At 40.9% G+C, this 22708-nt stretch overlaps 1 protein-coding gene across 2 annotated transcripts in view; it reads left to right on the top strand.

Annotated features, from left to right (window-relative positions):
• Positions 1 to 22708, top strand: part of MYOZ2 (myozenin 2) — a 201131-nt gene that overhangs the window by 109249 nt on the left and 69174 nt on the right. For both annotated transcript variants that reach the window (XM_069230166.1, XM_069230165.1), the window contains one exon: positions 2978 to 3158. In XM_069230166.1, the coding sequence (XP_069086267.1) occupies positions 2978 to 3158 (181 nt within the window). The remainder of the gene's footprint in view (positions 1 to 2977; positions 3159 to 22708) is intronic.

Here is a 22708-nt window from a genome sequence, read left to right on the forward strand (position 1 = left end):
AAAATCACAACTACAATAACAAACTGTTTAAAGTTGTCAGAAAACGAAATCAAAGCAGGCCTGGTTTCCCATTAAGGGAAGTTCCCTAATTTGCTAAACTAAGGAAGTTGCAGAAAATACGGGAGGATTCAAGCAGAAGGTGTCAGCAAGCAAAGCCTCAAAAGGCAGCATCAAATAAAGATTTAGTCAAGCAAGTGAAAAATAGTATAGCTGAAGTCTAACTTCTGGAACAGAGAGAAAAATACATCAGTTCTAAAGGAGTAAGGACTACATCTCCTCTCGGGAGAGTGGAAAGGGCATCTGAATGTAGCTCATGTAGAATTTAATATTTTATATAATTTCGTCCACAAAGAGATACACCTCCATAAAATCAGAATGGAACATGTTGAGATAACAAAAGTCCAGTTCTTTTTCAAAGCTACCACACAATGGAGTCTCTGCAGCATGACCTTCAGCTGGATATCAGTGGAGGAATGGTAACAGTTACTCAGAATGCTCCCACTCGCAGGTGCTTGACCATTATTTCAATTTCCAAGGAACATAAACCGATAAATATTCACACGACAACTAAACAAGAGATGCATTTAATTAACATTGGCTGTCACAGCTTGGCTCCTGTAATGAGAAAGAGGGAATATACATGGTAAGCAGACAAATGCGGCAATTAAACATGAGTCATTTCAAATTGAAGCCTACATTAACTATTGTCAACTTTAAAGTAAATATCACAGTGAATATACATGTGTGCTGCAGATGAAGGTAAATGCACGTGCCAAGCATTAAGAAATGAAATCTTCATCAAATGTTTTATTATAAGTTGCAATTCTGGCCTAAAGTTGTTATTGACAATGAGAAAGAATGATTTCCCCTAGGGAAGTCGATAATAAGCACAATAAACATTAATTTGCTTAAAAGAATGGTTTCCACTAAAAACTCAACAATAAGCTCAAAACAATGTCACTGTGAAAGTTTATGGATAAACTTCACTCATTATTGCTCTTTTATGAAATGGAAGAATAATCAAAGAGTATTTTCATATACCTGAGATTTTATTTTTGCGATATTGTGTGTGTTTAACATATAAGAACTACTACAGAAGTTCCTTTAAGGTTATACAACGAAATTTAAGCAACGCATGATCTGGGTTACTTGTGGGTTAAAATAAATTAAAAAGACTGAAGCATAAGTCCAGCTTTGGCTAAAAATGTACATATTTGCAAAGATTATGCCGCCTTGAGAGAAGGACTATCAAAGCACTGGTAGAATGGTGAGGAGGAATTTTGCCATTTAACAGTGTAAGGTAGAGAATGCTTTGAGTGTAAGGATTATTTGTTCTCTGTAAACTGGAATTTAAGAAGGTGCATTAACTTCTTGTACTGTTTGCAGTTTCTAACCTACTGCATTGAAATGAAATGTAAGGACTTTTCTTAAAGGAGGTTTAGTTCTCCAAACTGCATTGAAAATATACATGAAGTATGACTTGTGTGTGAATAGCTTTGAACAATAGTAAAATGTAAAAAAAGTATTTGAAGATTTCACAAAAAAAGAATTGCATAGAAGATCAATTGAAACCGACAGGTACATGGAGAAGAAGCATTCTAGATAGGTTAAAAAACACTCCAATTAGGATATGTGTAAATTCCCATATGGCAAGCAAGGAATAGTTTGTCACACAGCTGAAACTAAAGGGAATATTTACAAGTCCCTGGTGCCATTGGAGTGTCACTTTTTATGACGCTCCGATGGCGCTGTGACCTTCGCCATATTTACGCACCTGCATTAAGCCGCTTTGGGTGGCTTAATGCAGTCTTGTAAATATGGCCCCCTGACCTAGTTTTCTGCAGCAGAGGGGCCTGCAATGAGTGTTGCTGTGGTAGTACCCACACAACACCCATTGCTTTTTGACACTGCCCCAGATTTACAAGGAAATGTAACTCAGAGGCAGTGCCAAAAACTAGCACCACCCGGGGTTGGCGTTAGCATGGCGCAACGAGAAGAAATACTTTCATTTCTCCTTTTTTTGCTTTTTCTATGTGTGCTGCATTCTGCAGCACACATAGAAAGAGCAAAACGCCATGAATGGTTGTTTATGTGCACAAAGGTGTCTCTTCCTGCACATAAACAATTATTAAATAATTATGATTTGCTATTTCTATGTGTGCTGCAGAATGCATAGGAGTAACAAATCGCTAATATTGATTGTTTGGGACACCTTCCTGCACATAGACAAACATCCCTGCAACACAGACACCCTTGCAATATGGTGCAAGGGTGCTTGCGTTGGCGGCTGCGCTAGGGGAAACACAGGGGTGCACCATATATTTGTAAATACTGTGCATCCCAGCGTTTCTGAAGTGACGCAGCACGGTGCTGCCAATTTTGGTGCTGTGCCACTTTCTTACAAATATGCCCCTTAATGTCACACAAAGTTCGCTAATAAATGAATGTGGAAAACAGTAGCCACTGCAGGGTGGTCTGGACTCAACTGACAGAAGTGCATTGATTGCACTGTTCAACAACTGTGACTAAATATGAATAAAGGGCCATGTGTACAGAAAATAGAAATGACGATTTTCCCTTTTCAATTATTACTGAATCGTAATTCCTAAAGTACGAAATAAGGGTTCCAAAATAGTGATTTCTTAAGGGCCCGCAAATGGAATAACTTAATGAATATCAGTGAGGGAAATTGCAATTGTGAACACAAATTGCGATTCGGTAACATGTCACAGAATCGCAATTTGTGTTTTGAACATATGTAAAAGCATTTTTGCGGCCGGAAACGGCCCAGACAGGCCGTTTCCGACCTCAGGAATGCTTTGCACATATGGCCTCAGGTCCTGAGTTTAGAAGGTCACTGAAAAGAGTCAGCACGTCCAGTTCCTGTCCAAACAATGTTATGTAAAAGTGCACATTATTGCAGAATAGAAAGTAGTGGTTGGTTTCTCGGCCTATACCTTTTCTTTAATCATTGCAGGGTATTCGGGTCCACTTAAGGAAATTCCTCCTGAGAAATTCAACACAACCGCTGTTCCAAAGTACTACCAGTCACCCTGGCAAGAAGCTATTGGCAATGATCCTGAGCTACTGGCAGCTTTGTACCCCAAACTGCCAATTCCTGAGCAAGCACTCTTGGCTGACTACAAAAGTTTTAACAGGTAATTTCTTTTCCACAAGAAAAAAATAAGCATGGTGGGCATATGGTTATTTATGTGTTCAAATTTAACATGGCATATCTGCGATGTGGCCCATAGTGGAGGGACTATTTAAAAGAAATGCCTAGAAAGGACAATCAGTTTCACAATTGAAGCAAAATACATTGGAAACAGTCGAGGAAAAAGGGATTGAATCAGCATTGCCCTTCAAGTGCTGATGTGTTTTGGGAAAGTGGGCAGTTTGAAATGCATCCTTCTGCGCCACTGTTTCAGCACAGGAAGCTGACTAATGCAGGAACACAATTCAGGCAAATAAAATCATTTGCAAAGACCAGACGTGTGGCTTTCATATGACAGCACATGCAAACGCAGACTGAAGAAATATACTACAGTAGAAAATCACATTTAAGCCAGCCCTATTGGGTTTGCCAGTGCTTGGTACTGGTGGTACTGGTAGAGGCATTGATGGGCGGTGATACTATTGGTGGTGTTTGTAATGGGGATACTATGAATAGTATTGATATTGGTGATGGATGTGTATTGGAGGCAGTATTAATGGTACTTTTGCTGATGGCATTTGTATTGATGGTGGTGGTATTGGTATTGAACGTTTGAGATAAAGAACTAAGGCACATATTTATACTTTTTTAGCGCTGCATTTGCGTAATTTTTTGATGCAAAAGCGGCGCAAACTTGTAAAATTTAATTGTATTTTGTAAGTTTGCACCGCTTTTGTGTCAAATAGCGGCGCAAATGCGGCGCTAAAAAAGTATAAATACGGGCCTAAATACGACAAAGTGTGATGGTTATTTGTCCTTTCTAGGTGTAAAATAGTCCCTCATGCATTGAAATGCAAGCATTCCCTTGTAGGAGAATCATGCACTACCAGTATCTTAAGGCAAATAAGAAATGCAACTCAGAACTGCGCCAAAGTGCATTTTAAGCATATTTTAAAGACTTGGTAAGAGTTGGTCTTTCAACAGCTACAGTTTTCCGCAGCCTGTCCTAAAACCAAGCTAAGCCCTGATTTAAATGCTATCGTGAATGTTACCATCCAAAGATTCCTTGCAAGACACGCCATACATGCCCAGAAGTGACATCAAGTGACATGAGCAGCTGCACTGCATTCGATAAATACAGCATAAAACAAAATGTTTAGTTAACAGGTTAATGTTCTAATTATTATTGAGTCTTATTCGCACCATCAAGGTAGGTTTTTAGCAAAATAAGCTGAACTAACACACAAGTCAAGGGAGTGCTTGCTTACACACTGTTCAAAATGGTTTGAAATGTCCCCGTCACTTGGTGTGTTAACCACCCACGTGCTGCATGAGTCAGCTTAGGTGTACCAATGATGATCATGGTGAGGTTGATTGTGGTATCCGCAAGAGGGCCCGGAATGTCGGAATGGAAAAGCGGAATGTGTGTGGTTGGTAGTTTGTGTTTGGAAGAGTGGGAGGGTAAAAGTTCAGAGGAGGAGGGGGGCGGTCACTGTCTGCTACATTTCCATATTGCTGTTCAGTTTATTGGTTACTTCTACAAGCAGTACTGCTGACCCATGTGAGCAGCTGACGTTCTCTTGTCGTTTCCATGTTGATGAGAAGAAGACGAATAAGACGTGAAGAAGAGGAAGAAGAAAAACCACTAAGATAATATTAAGACCTTGATTTTTACACAGAGCGTCATAAAAAACTTCTTCCATTTCCAAGTGCTATAAATGACATATGTTACTCACATAATTTTACAGTACTCAGTGTGTTGACCACGGGGGATGGAAGGCTCAGCAAACCTTGTCCAGTTTCCAAATTTTGACATGCAGAATACAACAGAGGTCAGTGGTGACCATTCAATTAACTGATCCATCTTATTGGAGTACTTCATAGAGCTGCTGTATGACGTCACAAGCAGTAATGAGAACATAAACTAAGCATTTGATCAGGGTTTTAGGAGGTGCAAGGTGCTTGCTGAAGGTTGACACTCTTCTTGCATTTGGCAGAAACAGTTGATAGTAATGTTTTCCCAGACAGTAGCATGCATTACGTATAGGGGCAAGACAGATGAGGGCCACCAAAAATGTCTCTTTGCTTACAGCGATAAAAAGGCCTTTTAGCTATCATCCTGATAGAGGAGTCTCACATCGTATGATCGTAGAAGACACTGAGCATCACACTGGATAGAAATCAGATGGTGATAACTCACTCCTCAAATGTTGAAAAAAATGGAGCAAGGAGCTGTAAGTATGGTGCATTATAATCACAGCGCAAGTCTTCAGTTTGGGTCTCATTTACCATTTCTTGTCAGAGGTCAGCAATGTTGTATGTCAAGACAAAAAGTCAACTTCATCCTAGCATCTCCTCTACAGGGAACATCCCATCAAAGACTGCTTTAAGATGGATATGTTTCAAGCTAGACTTGCAGGTAAGCATGGTCATATTTGCTGTAAAAAGCATGGATAGTGAAAATAAAGCCTGAAATGTATTTGGCACAAAAAGCCAGATACCACAAAGAGAATACCTCCAAAAATGAACTGTGAGAGTGCTGGAAAGCAGCAGCAACAGAATATTGTATAAAATCACAGGAGGTTCACCTTCTTGTTGATAATGTGGACAGCAGCAGAATTTGAAGAACAGAGCCCGTCACTCGTTGAATGCATAGGCCTTTGTTATGGAAGCAATATGAAGCTGGTGGACGCAACTGCAGTGGTATCTTCTGTGGCTGTAGATAGATAAAGAAGTTTGGTGGTTCATGTCACAGGTACATCTGCTGCCGATTTGCTTCTACCACTAATGGTGGTGTACAACCTCAATCGAAGGTCCGGAGATGTTAATATTTCTTTCAAGCTGCAGAATTGTATGAACAGGTGTGATGTGGCATATTCATGTGTTTCTAATGGCTCAAAAAGCACAGATTACCCAGCCTCAGGTATTCAAAAAGGAGCAATATACAGACTAGGTGGCTGCATTGCTTATTTGGTGAACTTCAGGTCTGCCAGTTCAACTACCTGCTTTATTCAACGGTACTAATTAAGAAATACTGACTTCACACTCCATGCAGAGATTTATTTGAAAAACAACAGTACAAGGTCCCAGTACTTAGGGGAAAAAATCCATCAGTGATTGAGAAGTGATAAGCAGGCCAATCCATGCTCGCTGTATAAATCAGTGTAGTTAGTGCCTGAAACAATATATGTGCCATAGCCGCTTATGATGAATATAACGCCAAGGTTCATTCTTCAAAATTAGAGGATACCAGTGATTATGCAGAACCTCAAAGAATCAAAACTTCAGTGCTGGAATGTTTAACACTGTTGTAAATTGAACCAAAGTAGAACACAGCAGTTTGAGAAGAGGTTGCATGATGTTGCCAGATCAGCAGATGAGGATCACAACAATATTTGACTGAAGCACTATCTATGACCACTGCAGTCATATCACTACTTTCCACCTAAGCACCGTCCTTGTGATGTCCCAGAATGTACTGTAAGCATGTGGGATGGTGCCACACACTGCAAGCAGGAGAGGCAACAAAGGCTTACTTTCTGACACAAGTGAGAAAGAGAGACCTGATCTCAGACTAAAAGAATAACGCTGGGTGACAGGTAACTGAATACAAGTGTGTGTGTGGGGGGGTAATTATGGGTATATGTATCATTTCAGACCACTTTAAGTTTTCCACAGCTTAACATATAGTTTACTCCATTCTGTGATTGTACTGATAATAAGAAGTGGACAGAGACATTCCAAAATTCTCATATAAAACATAGCAGTTCAGTTAAAAAATAATGTCCACACTCTGGGCCTTGGTGTATATTATATTATTTATTATTTGAGATACATCTACTAACTGGCACCACATATGATACTGCAGTTATCACAGGTACAAATGTATCACCTTTTCAGCTTTTACCCAGATATTATGAGTCATCACATTTTTGCCCTAACCTGTCACAGGTTCATGAATATCCTACGTTCTAACAGGAATTTCATTTAAAATGTTTTTTTTTTACTCCCAAGTGAATTGTTTTAATACAATACTTGTGCTAAGACCAGAAAGTAGTAGATGTGATTAAGGAAATGCTGCCATAGAAGGACTTCTCCGGAGAAGCTGGGGGGAGCTGTCTGAATATCACTATAGCCCTATGTTTCACTTCTAATGCCTGAATCCACACACTCACTTACCGCCGGGGCTTGCATACCAAAGTGAATACCTATAACGCCTTTATAGCCAAGAGGAGAGGTCCGAATATATATGCCAACATTTACAGACTCAGTGGTTATCGTAAGTACAGCATTAGCCATAACAGAAGTGAGCCTTTTCAGGTCTGACATTTAATTGTGCTACTGAACAGCATTCTATTGGTGATGTCCTGGAAAAGGACTGCTGGCAAGCTGTTCAGTGTCACTGCACAGAAAATGAAGAATCACTGCCATGCAAGAAATGTATGTATGTATGTATGAAAGCATGTGTTAAAAGCATAGCGCCGTGCATGGTCTATGGCAATCTTAAAGTTGTCGAGTAATTGGAGAAGAAGCTGAGTTGTGGACAGATAATGCATTGTGATGTAGTGTGCTTCAAAGAGGTGAGTTTTCAACTCTTTCCTTACTTGGAGTAGTGTCAGGGTAGTCCTGATAGATATGGGGATGCTGTTCCAGATCCGCGGTGCATGAATAGGAAGGAAGGTTCATTGTCTTATGTTTTTTCTTTTTTTACACTTCTTAGTATGCAGCCTGATGGTGTCTTGGCTGCAGGTGTGCTGACAACCACCCGAGATGGTGCGTCTGTCTGCACGATAAGGATTGGGGGGGGGGGCACTTGATGTGATTGCTTTGTAAATGATGCACCTAGTTGTGAAAATCGTGTGGGCTGGCAAGGGGAGCCAATGGAGCTCCATCAGGGTGGGAGTGATGCGATCATATTTCTTCAGGCCCGGATGAGACATGCTGCAGCCTGTAGGGTGCACATAACGGGTGCCAGTGTGGTATCTGGGAGGCCGTAGAGAAGGCATTACCACCATCCAGATGGGCCAGAACAGGGGCTTAAACAGTTTTGAAGTCGCTTTCTGGAAGAAACAGTTTGACTGTCTTTAGACAAGAGAACTGGTACCAGGCCATCTTTGTGTTTTTTTGCTAATGTGCTCCTCGAGGGAATTCAAGCGATTTGGCATTGAGTGAGATTTGGGGTTCGCAACTGTCAAGGTTCTTGTCACTGAGCCAGGTTTGTGCTGTATCTTGTTTGTTGTTCTTGGCAAACAAAACAAATTCTGTCTTGATTAGGTTGAGCTTCAGGTAGACTCTTATGCAGTTATTATTTGAGGCGCTAGCTGGCGTAAGCACATGAGATTTTCAAATCTTCTCTCACGTCTTTCAGTGTAACTCTTCCTAGCACAGCAAAGGGCCAAAAAAGAGCCCCCTGCTAGCATTTGTAGTATTGGGACTAAAAAGAAAATAGGAATCATTTGGCCATGGAAAATCATCTACTGGCCCCACGAACACCACCTCCCTCTTGACATCTGTCCTCCAGCTCCAGAAAACCTCATCAGAGCAACATGCTGCACCTCCTTCCTGATCTCTGGCATAATGGTAATAATGGTAGTCCTGGAAGATTGGGCATCATTCTTGGCAAATTGTGGTCATCTGAAGCTCAACCATGCTCACCCATGGCACAGTGGCAGTCCTGGTGGTACGGATGTATTTCTTAGAAAATTTTAGGCATCCACTGTGCAATACTATCCGAACCTGAACCCTCACACAATGGTGGTAACTTCTAGTATATTGTGAGCATCTATCGTGCAACAGTGACCAAGCAGTATGGTAGTAATTAATGTCATGTTGCTGACTTTCAACATTTTAATTTTAACAAGGGGGCATCCATGGCACAAGGGTGCACACGGCTTGCTTAACGCTGGCCTCTCTGGAATGATATTCATTATTGAGAGATTGTGCCTTGAGGCCAATGGCATAATACTGGCCCTGGCATAATGGTGCATCCATGATATTATAGTGCCAATTTACAGAAACTTGGCAATTCCTCAATTAGTGTGGACGTCCACAGCAATATGTTGGTGACCTCTGGCATAATGGTAGTCCTGGCAGTGTGGTGATATGCCCTTGAGTGAACTGCACCACCCAGTGATTTAAAATGAAACAGGGAAACTAGCCTTTGTGCCGGTGCCAGATAATGCCCAGAGTAAGGATTATAGCTAAAATTCTTAAATCATTTAATCTGCATTATTTCCAAGTACAGAATCCCTGCATGAACACAGTCAACTTGGGTCACATACAGAAAACATAAAGAATGTGGATGCACCTTTAAAAAAGGTGAGGTCCAAATAAAAGAGAATTTGTTGGGCTAAGATAGTTTTGAACGGTGATATGGGCACTATGCTGCAGAATGAGTGAAGATATACAAACGTCCTACCACCTTGCCACAGAGTAGTTGTTAATGTGAAACAGCTACCATTAGGACATCCCTTACATTCAAAAGGCTTTGTTGTGGATCTGAGACCTATGGCGAAATCCTACAGAAGAATTCTGAGTCGATGAAAGGTCCTTTACTGATGTAGCAATGTCAACTATAACCAAAGCAGTCTTCCCAGTTCAATTGCATGGCTTATTTCTAAGGTAAGAAGATGGGAGCTGTGTTCCTTCTTGGATTTTTCCACTATGCTCACTATGAATATCCTCAGTTAAAAACTATTTCAAGCAAAGAAATGTTTGAACGATGCAGATATTTTGCACATGCCCTAGGCTACACCCAATAACACAAAGCGGCCTTCCAAAACGCATGTACAGTACGTTTGGAAATAAAGGCTGCAACTGTTCTGGGAAAACATCTGGACTGTAACACATCATGCATTCAAACAGGTGGAGTAAATATGGAGTAAATTCAACTTACCCGCTTTGCTCGCGCGACTCACATCCACCACTCAGGAATGTGTGTGGCTCAAATGTGCTTCTGGCAAATTCGATAATGCTGTGATTTACCCTTGCAGTCTTACCCAGCACTCTCACTGCACACTGTGGAATTATGGCAATTTCAGACAAGCATTGGCAAACCTAATTTGTTTGGTCATGGCATGCTGGTGCAATCGTTCATTGTGTTTTTGCAAGCATTTGCCAAAAGAAAAAAGTAAAAGAAAACATTTTGCCACCTAAATGTAGACGCCACATCTTAAGGTAAAAAGTATTATTTGAAAAATATTCACGAATGTGTATGTTTTACACGTGGTTTGAACAAACCCTTCAGTTGAAACATGCATTTTGCTATTACTTTTTTATGACATTGACAAGAAAACAAATATCATTCAAAAAAGCACCCACGTTTCAGGAAGCTTCAGTGTCACTTTAACACTTTAAAACAGCAACTTTCAAAACTAGACATGAAGTGAGTCGCCGTGAAACTGAGCACCCGGTGTGCAGGCAAAGTAAATAGCAGTTGTTTTTACTAAACCAAAAACAATTTAAAAAAGCACACTTTGAAAAAGCTTTGTCACTTAAAAGAAAGGAACTATTTTAAGGGGATGTGAACAATGTATATAAACCGCTCAAAAAGCCCCTTTAGGAATAAACATTATGTATTTTTTAGGGAAAACAAAGATAAAAGAGATAAACCTCTCTAAAAGGCCAACCCTAAAAAGGGAAAACAGTGCTTATTAGACCAATGATGCACGATTATATAAAATAATAAAAGAGGCAGACCCTCTTCCCATATACTACTTGAATTGGACTGAGACCCTTCTGCACCATCTTATGTGAAAGCGGCAAAAAACTTGATTCATATATTTACACAGCAGAGTTCAAGAACGGAAACCACCTCTCCTCTCTTGAAAAACAAGGGAATATTTGGTCTATCAGTTATTTTCACAACTTGCGCTGTAAATTAATTTAATAAATGTTAACCACTAGGACTGCTCCACCCTGCTGTAATTTAGCAAAGAGCTAAAACACGCCTGCAGAGAAAACTACACAAGACGTTTTATCAATTCCCCAACCCCCAGTTATCCCCACAATCACTCATGGATAGTATCTTTGCTTTTGACCCAGTACAGAAGCCTGCTGCCCTTCAGGCTGTACAAATACCACATATTACAGAAAATAAACAAGCTGCAACAACTCGAAGAATGCCAATGCCAAATTCTTTCACAATGTTTTAGCTACAATACAGTAAAGATATGCACCCAAGCAACTTGGTGTGTCCAGAATGTTAGTTTTGGGTTATCTGATAGTAGTGGATGAGGGGTTGAAGGAAGGTGACATTCTTGAATTCTGCTGACTTCCAGCTTTACTGATGAGGATGGTGGTGTTTGCTCAGTGGCTGCACCCTGCCTTAAAGATGGCCTCCCACTGTGAAACCGCTCTTTAAACTTTGTTTGCCCCCCAAAGCTCCATTCCAATATTACTGTTATTTGTGTTTGGCAGGGAATTTACTGCATTTAACTCACAATATGTTTTCTTTCTATTTAAAATGCTAAAAAAGATCAACTTTTATTAAGTTTGTCATCAAAAACCACATGCTCCCCAATTCATGACATTAGGGATATGCAGTCTCTCAAGGGGTCAGTTTACATCCTTGAGCCTTTTAGTGAAAATCAAGGCCTTTCAGAAATCATATTTTTGCTTCAAAACAACTTTGCACAGAAATATATATTTTTTGACGCAAAATTGGCGCAAACTTACAAAATACTATTAGATTTCGTAAGTTTGCGCCATTTTTGCATCACAAAATGACACAAATGCGGCGCTAAAAAAGTATAAATATGGGCCCTAATTGTGGTAATTCCCAACGTGTAAATTGTACAATCCGATCTTCACGAAATACTGCGCCAGCCCTTCCTGTATTGAAACAAATGCATTTTCAATCTATTCCTCTCCCCTTCCACTATTGGCTCTCAGCACTTGCTGATCACTTCCCTTAATCAGTGGGGTGACATGGCTGACTCAGGTGCAACTAGTGAATCCATTGTCACACAGATGCACAAGAAGGCTAACAGTGTATTTTTGGCACACTGTGACGAACCCATGAAAATTCCTCCATCACAAAGTCTGTAAATCTAACCCCCATCGATAGTAAGATATGCGCAGCTGATATAGTGCTTAGAAAACAGGATGAACGCGGCGTCAGGTGGAATTCACTCTAACCAACGTATAAACACTCCCCATTCAAAACAAAGTGGCAGAACCCCTTCAAATCAATGGTGCAGTGTGCTTCAAATCACAAGGAACCAATTGAGCAAGTCTTTGGAAAATATCTGTCCCATTTGTATGCAATGCACAAACACACACCCTCTGCTACAAGTGTGTTTATCTGGGGGAATCATCGTTGAAATGTGGCAAAAGTTGCTGTTTCTCCACCACAGCCAATCTCCCTCGCTTATCCAGTTCAGGAAGGACCTCAAGACTTGGCTCTTCGACTGATCTGCATCCTCCCCAAAGCGCTTTGAGACCCAGTGGGGGATAAGTCACGCTTTATAAATACCTGATTGATTGTTAACAACCAGCACAAACTATCCCTCCTCCACAAATTTCCCCACACATCAGTAGTGATATATGGTGCACATCGGTGATGGCCAGTATGCCACGTGGGCCAGTAATGCACGTGAAGGCAGCTGGTGTTCCTCTGCCACATTGCTTCCAAATTGCAAAATCTACCCCTCTTCCACAGAGCGTATACATTTCGCCTAATCAGTGGTGAGATGCGATCCACATCAGAGGCCCTGATCGCCTGGTTCACAAATCCCTAATTAGGCTGCAGGTGTAATTCTCAAACAGTCACCCATCCAAAAAAACTCCCCTCTTCCTCCAAATCAGTGGTGAGTTTTAGTGCACAAGTCATGTGCAGATGATATATTTCTTTGCACACAAATGTAAATGCAGGTGGCCAGTAATGTTCTGTCAACCTACAACCAACCTGCAAAAACTCTTTCTCCTTCCTAAAGGGGTATATTTATCAAATGTGCTGTTCTGCATGAAAGGGAGCGGGCAGGAATGTGTTGTATTCAACAATATACAGCGCATTCCTGTGCCAGTGCAGGCACCCTTGAACTTTAATACAAGGGTGCCTGCATTGTAGGCAGGATTGTTTTTGTGCAGAAAGGGATACCTTCCTCCACAAAAACATCCTGAGGGGTATTTTCCTCTTTCACGTAGAGAGAGGAAAAACTAGGAGAAATATTGTTACTCGTTCCCTGGGAGGTGTAGCAGTTTACCACAAATGGCAAATCTGGAACTGCACCAAAATCCATGGATGGATGCACGGGAACACTCACGCTCCACCCATGGACCAAAGATATGCACTGCCATGCGTTACTCCTCAGTTACCAAGTCGCGCAGGCCCATGCAAGATGGGCTTACGTGGCTTGGTAAATGTCATTCCAAGCTATGCGCTGTAGTTGCACCCCCTTGCGTGGCAGAAGGGTGGCACAAACCCATGCCAAATGTGGGCTAAAATGTGTAAATCACACACGTCAGTGGTGAACTATGGTTCAAGTCAGGTGCAGCCAGTAGACCAATGCATGAGCAGGTAAATGAAGTCAAAGTTCACATGTAATGAAGAAATTTTGTAACCTACCTATGAATTTGCACACTCCTACTGTAAAGTGCATCAGAAAGCAGATTCAGAAATAGGGCAGCAAAGAGGAGTTAACAGAGACGAGGAAGGGCATGTGTGACCTGCCCAAACGGTAGGGTAACTTCCAAAGAATCAAAGCAGCTGAACAAGTACAGTTTTTGCTGTGTGGAAGTTTAAAACTGTGAGTAATTAATGTAAAAACACAATCAGTGCAGATGTTTTAAAGGCATCTGTACCAAGCAGCTATCCCGATAATATGATTGCACTTCCTGGTGAAAACAGAGGCAGCAAAAAGCGGACAAATAAGGAAGATGGCACCAGTGGGTCTCATGCTTGGGACTGGTGGGGAAAAAGTCATTAGAACATGCGCTAAAATAAGATTAATCGACCAAACATTATAGCAATGACAACAAACAGCAATTTATAATAGTGCAACATTATATTTAAGGAGATATCACTAGCTGCAATGAACAAAACAATATATGGTGCAATATTCCACTAAATACAAAAATACATAATTTACTAATAAGAAACTTAGATGATACCTAAGCAGTTTATGTAATCAACTCGTATCATACATATCATGACATTGATGAAAATATATTACCCGTGCTGTCGAGAACTGTAAACCTTTCTTCCAACTGCGCAGTTCACTGGGATGCTCAGAAACCATTACGAAAGCATAGAATAGTTGAACAATTAACTAATTCCAAGTCACGTTACAGGCAACGTTAGCTGTCTGCCGGACTCATTGATATTACTATTCTAAAATAGACATGGGGAGAAACAGAGTAGTATGTTCGTTACCACACGCTACTGCCTGAAAAAATACTATTAACTATATCCTTTCGCCCGTTACGGACTATTTCCATTGTAGCACATAAACTGCATTGCTTTCCAGACTAGGAGTAGCAGCCGGAGAATATTCTCACCTGAAAACTACAATGAATTATCAAACATGTTGTAACATTCAGTCATTAATCGCACACTTTCTTTTTAATCACAAATCAATCCTTTTCATTCAATAGGAAGTTATGGCATTTACTTATTTAAATGTTAGGTCTCAAGTGCAAGTTAATAGCTCTTTCTGTATGTGCGGTTTTTGGGACCATTAAGTAATATCGCATGGATCGAATCTCCAGACCTGAACTTGATTAACAAATCAAAATAGACTCAATAATATGTGAAGCACGCCAGGCTCCACAAAAGGACAGAGAATAAGTCAGTTTCAAACCATGAAGGTTTATTTGAATGTTTACACAAAGCAAAAAATAGGCAAAATCATAATTCAGAGGGCGAATCATCAAAGGGTCACCTTTAATGAAAGACAAAAGGGAAGTCAATTCTTTTTCTGAGTGAGTACTCTAAGTCAAATCAGAATCACATCCACTTAACTCAGGTTTACACTATATTAAACAAATGTTAACATTTTACACACCTACAGTTCTCATATGACTGTCCAATCAGGTTAAAGCAAGATGACAGAAATATGATATGTGCTCATTAAATTCTCATGGGCTTCTCACTAACAAGCTTCTCTCTGCGTCCTTCAAACGTAGGCCCATATTTATACTTTTTTAGCGCCGCATTGGCGTCATTTTGTTACGCAAAAGCAGCGCAAACTTACAAAATACAATTGTATTTTGTAAGTTTGCGCCGATTTTGCGTAAAAAAACAACGCACATGCGGTGCTAAAAAAAGTATAAATATGGGCCTGAGACTAAGGCCCACTTTTATACTTGTTTAGCACTGCGTTTGCATCATTTTTTGACGTAAATGCAGTGCAAATTTACAAACTATAATTGTATTTTGTAAGTTTGTGTCGCTTTTGTGTCACAAAATGAAGCAAACGCGGTGCTAAAAAAGTGTAAATAAGGGCCTAAATGTACAAGATTAGATAGATGAAGGCTGCACACTCCAGGTGTTTTCTTGAATCTGCTTGCCACTAAAACACTACAAGGTCATGACAGAGAAAGGAAAACATTTTTTCTCCTTGGAGAGAAGGATAAAGAACATTGTGTTAAACAATTACAACTCCAGCTTACCTAGAAATAAAGGGCCTGATTTATTTATTGGATGAAACTCCACTTTTTATGCACCCTTTGGTGCCCCCTAACACCACCATGTGTGCGCTGTATGTCAGCTACAGTGCACCATGACGGTAATTAGGGAACTAGCGTCAACATTTTTTATGCTAGTTTGGTGCTTTGCAGGATTAGCGTAAAAATGTTTAACGCTAATCCTGCAAAGCACATTGAGACCCATTATAAATAATGGTGTGCCTCTTTTTAACGCCACTCTGTGCAGGCATTAAAAATGCACAAAAAATTGCGCAAAGAAATCTTTTAGATTTATTTGCGCCATTTTTTTGGCCCCCCCTTGCATACATTATGCCTGGCTCAGGCATAATGTGAGACAAGGCGTTACAAAGAGGTGCAATGCATGCATTGCGCCACTTTGTAAATCTGACGCAGAGATTTTGGCCTCATTGGGCCACATTAGAGTAAAAAAATATGCTACTGTGGCACAAGGAGGCACTAGGCCCTCTAAAATTTGGGCCAAAATGTTCACATGTTACAGAGCAAGATGACAAACAGGGGTAGTCATTTTAAATTCAGGCCTATAGTAAATCTACACGTGAATAAACATTTTTGCTTCTCCAAGTAGCATTTACATGTCTATACAATACTATTATGTTAATATTTCAATGCAAAGCATTTCATGAGAAAAACTCTTTCAAAGTCTGACCTGTGATAGACTTTCCCTCTTATGAGTTGGCCTAATCCCAATATGGCCATCATGAACTCTCACAAGATCAACATCAAAAGCCACAATTTTGTGTTTCTATGAGGCAGTTATTCTGGGGTCAGGCCATCCCAATTTCAAACTCAAAACCAACACTGAAACTAATGCTTTTCATCCAAAAGACTTTACTATTGAGAGCATCTGGTTGCTTGTCTTCCTCTGCTGCCATGCAGCTCATTTTACACTTCAAGCAGTTGCAGGTCCCCTACCTTGCTGCCTTCTCTCCCTCTGCTTCCGGGCCACTTCATTTACACATTGAGCAACTGGTGGCTCCCCTGTCATGCTTCCACCCCCTCTCTCCTTCTGCCAACATGCTGCTGAGCTCCCTCCAGCTCCCTTGTCATCCTGACCTGGATGAGCAGTGTTTAGAACTTAATAGCCACACTTTTTTTCTTTCTTGGTATTGACTTGCAGCCTATTTTCTCTGACCATTGAGGTAAAATTTAAGCCCGGACCTTTACTACTCAAATTGGTGCTAAGCAGGGAGGTGGGCGTTTTAATTTATCAGCTGCATGGTCCTCCAGTTTTTTGCAAAGCACTGCACAAATTACCTCTTTCTTTGTTAATTTTTGTGGATAAATGAATGGCACACATAAATAATTTTTTTTAATATAGCGCAATAAGGGCACTTTACGCAAGCACTAATTTACATTACAGGAGGTCAGTTTGTTTCTTAGATTTCCCCTGAGGCAGCACATATGATGTCACTAGCAAGACATTTTATTTATGTATAGGGGACTTAGAGCCCACCCATTACTTACCATTCAATGGTTTCATCGTCCATTTCATTTCCTTGCTTCTCATTGGCCAGAGCGTACGGGCTTCATTTCCTTTTCATGTGTTTGTCTCTTCGAAGGAGCATGGGCTAAGTACTGATTCATTTGTTCATTGGGGTGCTTCCATGGCCTGGCTGAAAACATGTGAGGCAACGTTCTGTTTTTCCCATAGTATCACTTGACCAGTATTTTGGTGCCTCTCTGTGAGCTTTCATCAAAGACATATCACACAAACACAGACGTGCACTTACAACAAACCTAACCTATTGCCTTTGATAAATGCTCTCCCATTCTTCCACTCACACCACTTTCATGTGTAGTCTCTCTATTACAAGTATATGCCACTTTTCTCTCCACATCGCTCTAAAATCCTCCATTTTCAAATCTCACAACTCATCACTTTTGTTTCCAACACATTCTTTTAACTCTCTACTGCATATACTTCCTTGCATCTCCTTCACTTCACTGTCTCCTAAACTCAGAGTTTATCCACTCACGTGTAACTTCTGCATTTTCTTTGTTTTTCGTACAGTCATACTTTCTCATAGAACCACATTTGCAATTCACACACATGAGCATTGGTCTGTGTGATCTGCAGAAAGGCAAAAGATTGGATAAGCATGTATTCTGAACTCCATTATGACTGCCCCACTGACAGGCACTGTGAGAAACTCGCAGTGCCTTCAGCCTCAGCTTCTGAGTTCTCTATGGTGGCCCATTATAAACACCCAAAACCGCAACTCACAGAGACACATAGAGATGACAGTTCACATTAACAAGCATTTGCAATGCAATGAGTCTCTCATTTGCTTGAGTTAGAGCTAGTGGTGTTGTAAATTCATAACTGGACTTTTCTTGCCACACAATTCCAGTGGCCCTGCATATAACTAAATCATTTCCATTTACCTTCTACCTCTATCTGCAGCCAAAAATGAAAATGTCGCCACTTAGCATCTTAATTTAAATCTTCCATGCTAACTCCAATAGAATACCACTTTCACCACCCCACCATCAGAGTTGCTGGCTGACTAACACAATTCCCAAAACAAGACAGCCACAGAGGAGTAACAAGAAAAATAAACTAGAAGGGTTACCCAAACATATCAAGAGTGTCCAAACAGTCATAGTGTAATAAGGATGTTAATTTGCCTGAATCATGGTCATAATTGCAATAAGGAGAGATTAATACACATATGCAATAATCAAGTAAACCCAATAAAAACTTTTAGCAGAAATACATGTTTGGCATTAGACTGTAATGCTCAGAACAGCCCCTAGAGAACATCTCTATAAAAATAGTATTTGTAAGAAATACACTCATGTTACCATATAGTAGCCCTTAGAGAGCATGACCACATGAAAAGAAAATGACTGAAAGTATTGCAGTATAACTATATACTATGCCTCTAGAGAACTAGCAAACCTACTACAATGCTATTACAAACAAAACCCTTGAAACACAAATAACTCTCAGCTGCAAATGAGAGAGAGTAAAAAGACAATGCATGGAGGGAGAGGTTATTCTTTTGGGGTCTCCACTAACCTAGTGTAGGGAACCAGTGATGATCTAGACAGAAAGAGCAGGTTGTTGTGAACGTTTTGAAGGTGGTCTCATTGTCCTAGGACCACCACAGGCTGAGTTATGAGCAAACATGTTTTGTAATGAATGCCCTGCAAAGCATTATGGGTTGACCGAGTGCAGCAAATATTGTAGTATGTTGACTGTAATGCTCAGAACAGCCCCTAGAGGACACCACAATAAAAATATAATTTGTAAGAAACATGGTCATGCAACCATATGGAAAAGCATAACCACATGAAAATAAAATGTCTCAAAACGATGTAGTGCAACCATATATTTAGCCCCTAGAGTACATAGTGCCTTACACATTTTCACGCCTACTGCAATACTAAAGCCCTTAGAACACAAACTACTCTAAGGAATGGAATAAAATCAAAGCTCCAACCATAAGAGAGCTTAAAAAGGGACTGAATGGTGCGAGGGGGTTATTATTTTGGGGTCCCCACTAGCCTAGAGTAGGAACCAAGAGATGACCTAGACAGAAAGAGTGTGTCATGCTGAATGTTTTGTTGGTGGTCCCATTGTCCTATTGTCAACCACAGGCTGAGTTATGGGAAAAATGTTTTGAAAAAGAATGTTTGCAAACAAAGCATTGTGAAGTGACTTTTCCCGAGTGCAGTGAATAGTGTAGTTTTGGTTCTCCTGCTGTGCCGGGAGAGCTGCATTATAGATGTCTGTATTTTTTAGTAAAGCATTTATCAAGTATAAGTGTTTTTGCGAAAGCTATGGAGCGTGAAGGGGAGAGCCAAAAGAAATGACTCTGATTAGGTAACAGTGTGAACAAGTAACCAACGCTCCAATACTGCCGAAGGGATTTGCACTGTTGGCGCTATTCACGCTGTGAGTGCGATGACTGCCATGGAGCACGAAGGGAAGAGACAAAAGAAAGAAATAGTTCACCCATGCTGAAGTATATTGACTATTTTGGAATTATCCATGTAACACGATCAGTATGCAAGGCAGTAACAAAAACGCCCGAAGGCGGGACAAACGTAAAGCAATTACCAATGACATCAAGGGATTTTTGAAAGGCAAGCCAACCAACAAGTGAAAGTGATGGGTGTGAGGTGGGTGTGGTTAAAAGCCCACAATAATCACAACAGATCAAAGCACTTGCGTTCTTAACCTAAAAATACAAGATTAAGGGCCAGATGTAATAAGAAATGATTTTGCGAATCGGCTCGCAATTTCCGAGTCGCAAAATCATATGCAGAATGGTGTCTCAGACACCTTCTGCGAATCGCAAGGGGGTCGAAAAGAGCCATCTCATTAATATTAATGAGGTGGGTCACAATTTGCGACCCCCTTGCGATTCCCTGCACTCACAGGGATGGTGGCCTGCTGGAGACAGCAGACCTCCATGTCTGTGACTGCTTTTTTAATAAAGCAGTTTTTTTTTTCTATTGCAGCCCGTTTTCCTAAAAGGAAAACGAGTTGCAATACAAAAGAAAAAAGGAAACCATTTGGTTTCGTTTTTTCCAGAGTAGGCAGTGGTCCATTGGACCACTGCCTACTCTGAAAAAATATTTATGGTGACATTCACGAAGGGAAAGGGGTCCCGTGGGGACCCCTTCCCTTTTGCGAATGAGTTAGCACCCACTTGACATGGGTGCTAACTGCGAATTGCTTTGCGAGCGCATTCGCGGTTACAAAGCAATTCTGCATTGCGGTGCGAATCGCAAATAGAAATGGAACACCCCTTCATATTTGCGAGTCGCATTCCCATTTTGCGAGTCAGAACTGACTCGCAAAATGGGATTGTACATCGCGATGCGCGTTTTGCATGGCGCAAACTGAGAATTTTGCAGTTTGCGCCATGCAAAACGCTTCGTACATCTGGCCCTAAATGCTGCAGGAAAAAAACTACAAAAACACAACATCTTTGAAACAGCAATCACTTTCATGGAAAGCAAGACTAAGTAAAACATGTCAAATGTAAACAGGACCTACAAGGCTAATATGGATTATTTTAACAATTTTACAGTCATTGTTAAACCAATCGGTATTTTTTGACTGTAAAGTTATGGACATCATTATAGGACCCTATAGGAACCCGTTTCAATGTCCGTATTTAATCACTGCCAGGCCTGAGGACCAAATGGACCGGGCCCACTTGAAGTCCTGATAAAAGTGCAAACAAAACACTCTTTCTTCGGCTTCTATAGCCCACCCTGATGCTTCCTAGATGGGTTTACCACACCATGCAGGGAAACGATTGCTACTTCAAGGAACACTGAACAAAACACAACAAAAACGAAGAGCTTGAAAAGAGGCACTTTCTGTTCATTCAATTCATGGAAATAACGTGATGACTTGGATTCCTGTTATGGGAAACACGGGGCACTCTACGCGTGGTTTGTAGCATCCTTTTAAATTCATTACTGCTTTGGAATTAATACGTAGTCCTGAGGTATCTGAAATAAATTTGGGCAAAGCCAAAAGGCCTCGCCTATGCGACAGCTGTTGGCTTTGTCAATGTTATTTTGGCCATGCTGCACAGCAGAGGGGCTACTGTGCAGGATGGCTAAAAGTTCGTAATAAATGCTGGCTGTGTCATATCGTTTTTGTGAGGCTACTGTGCAGGATGGCTAAAAGTTCGTAATAAATGCTGGCTGTGTCATATCGTTTTTGTGACTATTTTTCCATGCTACACAGCAGCTGTATGACGTGGCTAAAACACATTGTTATGCCAACAGCTCCCCCATAGGCGAGACCGATTGACTTTGTCAAAGACATTTTTTAAACGCACAGGATTAAGTGATCTGTCAAGAATCAAAGGATTTTGAGACAACGAATCAAACCTGGTTGCTCAGTTCCAAAGTCAGCAGCTTTGAAAGTGGGGCACCCAATCCAACGCCTGAAGGCCTGTCCTCAGTCTGCTTCTGAACGCTTAGGTACAAGTTGAGGTGCTCCACTTTTATGTTTGATCATGAATCGCTTCTCGGGACTCATGAAATGTTCTTACAGCAGCATTGTGAGTGAATGTCAGAGCATGAGACAAACAGCTCTATGGCTGCAGCTGCAGCCTTTGTTGACTTCCCAACAATATTTTGTTGTAATTTGCACCTGAGGAACCAGGTTCGGCGTGGGGTTAACATCCTGTGATGCTGGGCAAATCCATTAAACTCCCCGTGCCTAAAAAAAATGAATGTTACTTTTTGTAATGTAACTAACTGGTGCTTATCTAAAGCGCTCCAATGCCTTCGGGTCCGGTCAGCGCTAGATAAAAAAGCAAACAAGTAAATAAATAAATAGGAACTGATGTAGTGATTTTCGTTATTTGTTGTACTCTACCGAGTTGTGCCTACCGTGATCCCCTCATGCTTTGACTGCCAGTTGGCAGCCAGAACAGTGCTTGATGTGGTGACATATGGTGTTCACTGATTTGAGATTAAAAAGCTGGTAGCTTACATACGCGCCATTTGTTTTCAATTGCCAAAGCAATAATTGCATGCCTGTGTTTGTTCTGTTACCACAATGAATGTACATACTAGGCAGACCTACTGGTACAGCCAGTGCTGGCTTCGCTTTGTTTTGAAGCGAAGCCCTGTGGTTTTCTGTTTTTAGGGCATGTGAATGTCCGAGAAAACACTCTGGAATTCTGTTCCATATCCTCGGTACTTAAAAGTGCAACACACCCTGGGCGTGTAAAGACATACTTTCCCACACGCCCTGTGTTGTCTTACTGGTGCATAGGGCTTTGTGTTCTGGTGACCTATAAATTATAAGACAGACTGGGGGTGAAGCGGAAGAGCGAGCCCTGTCACGGATGAGGTACACAGCTATTAGGGCCTAAGAGCCCCACAGGAATGGCTTGTATGTAC

This window comes from Pleurodeles waltl, chromosome 1_1 (genome assembly GCF_031143425.1).
Source record: "Pleurodeles waltl isolate 20211129_DDA chromosome 1_1, aPleWal1.hap1.20221129, whole genome shotgun sequence".
NCBI lineage: Eukaryota > Metazoa > Chordata > Amphibia > Caudata > Salamandridae > Pleurodeles > Pleurodeles waltl.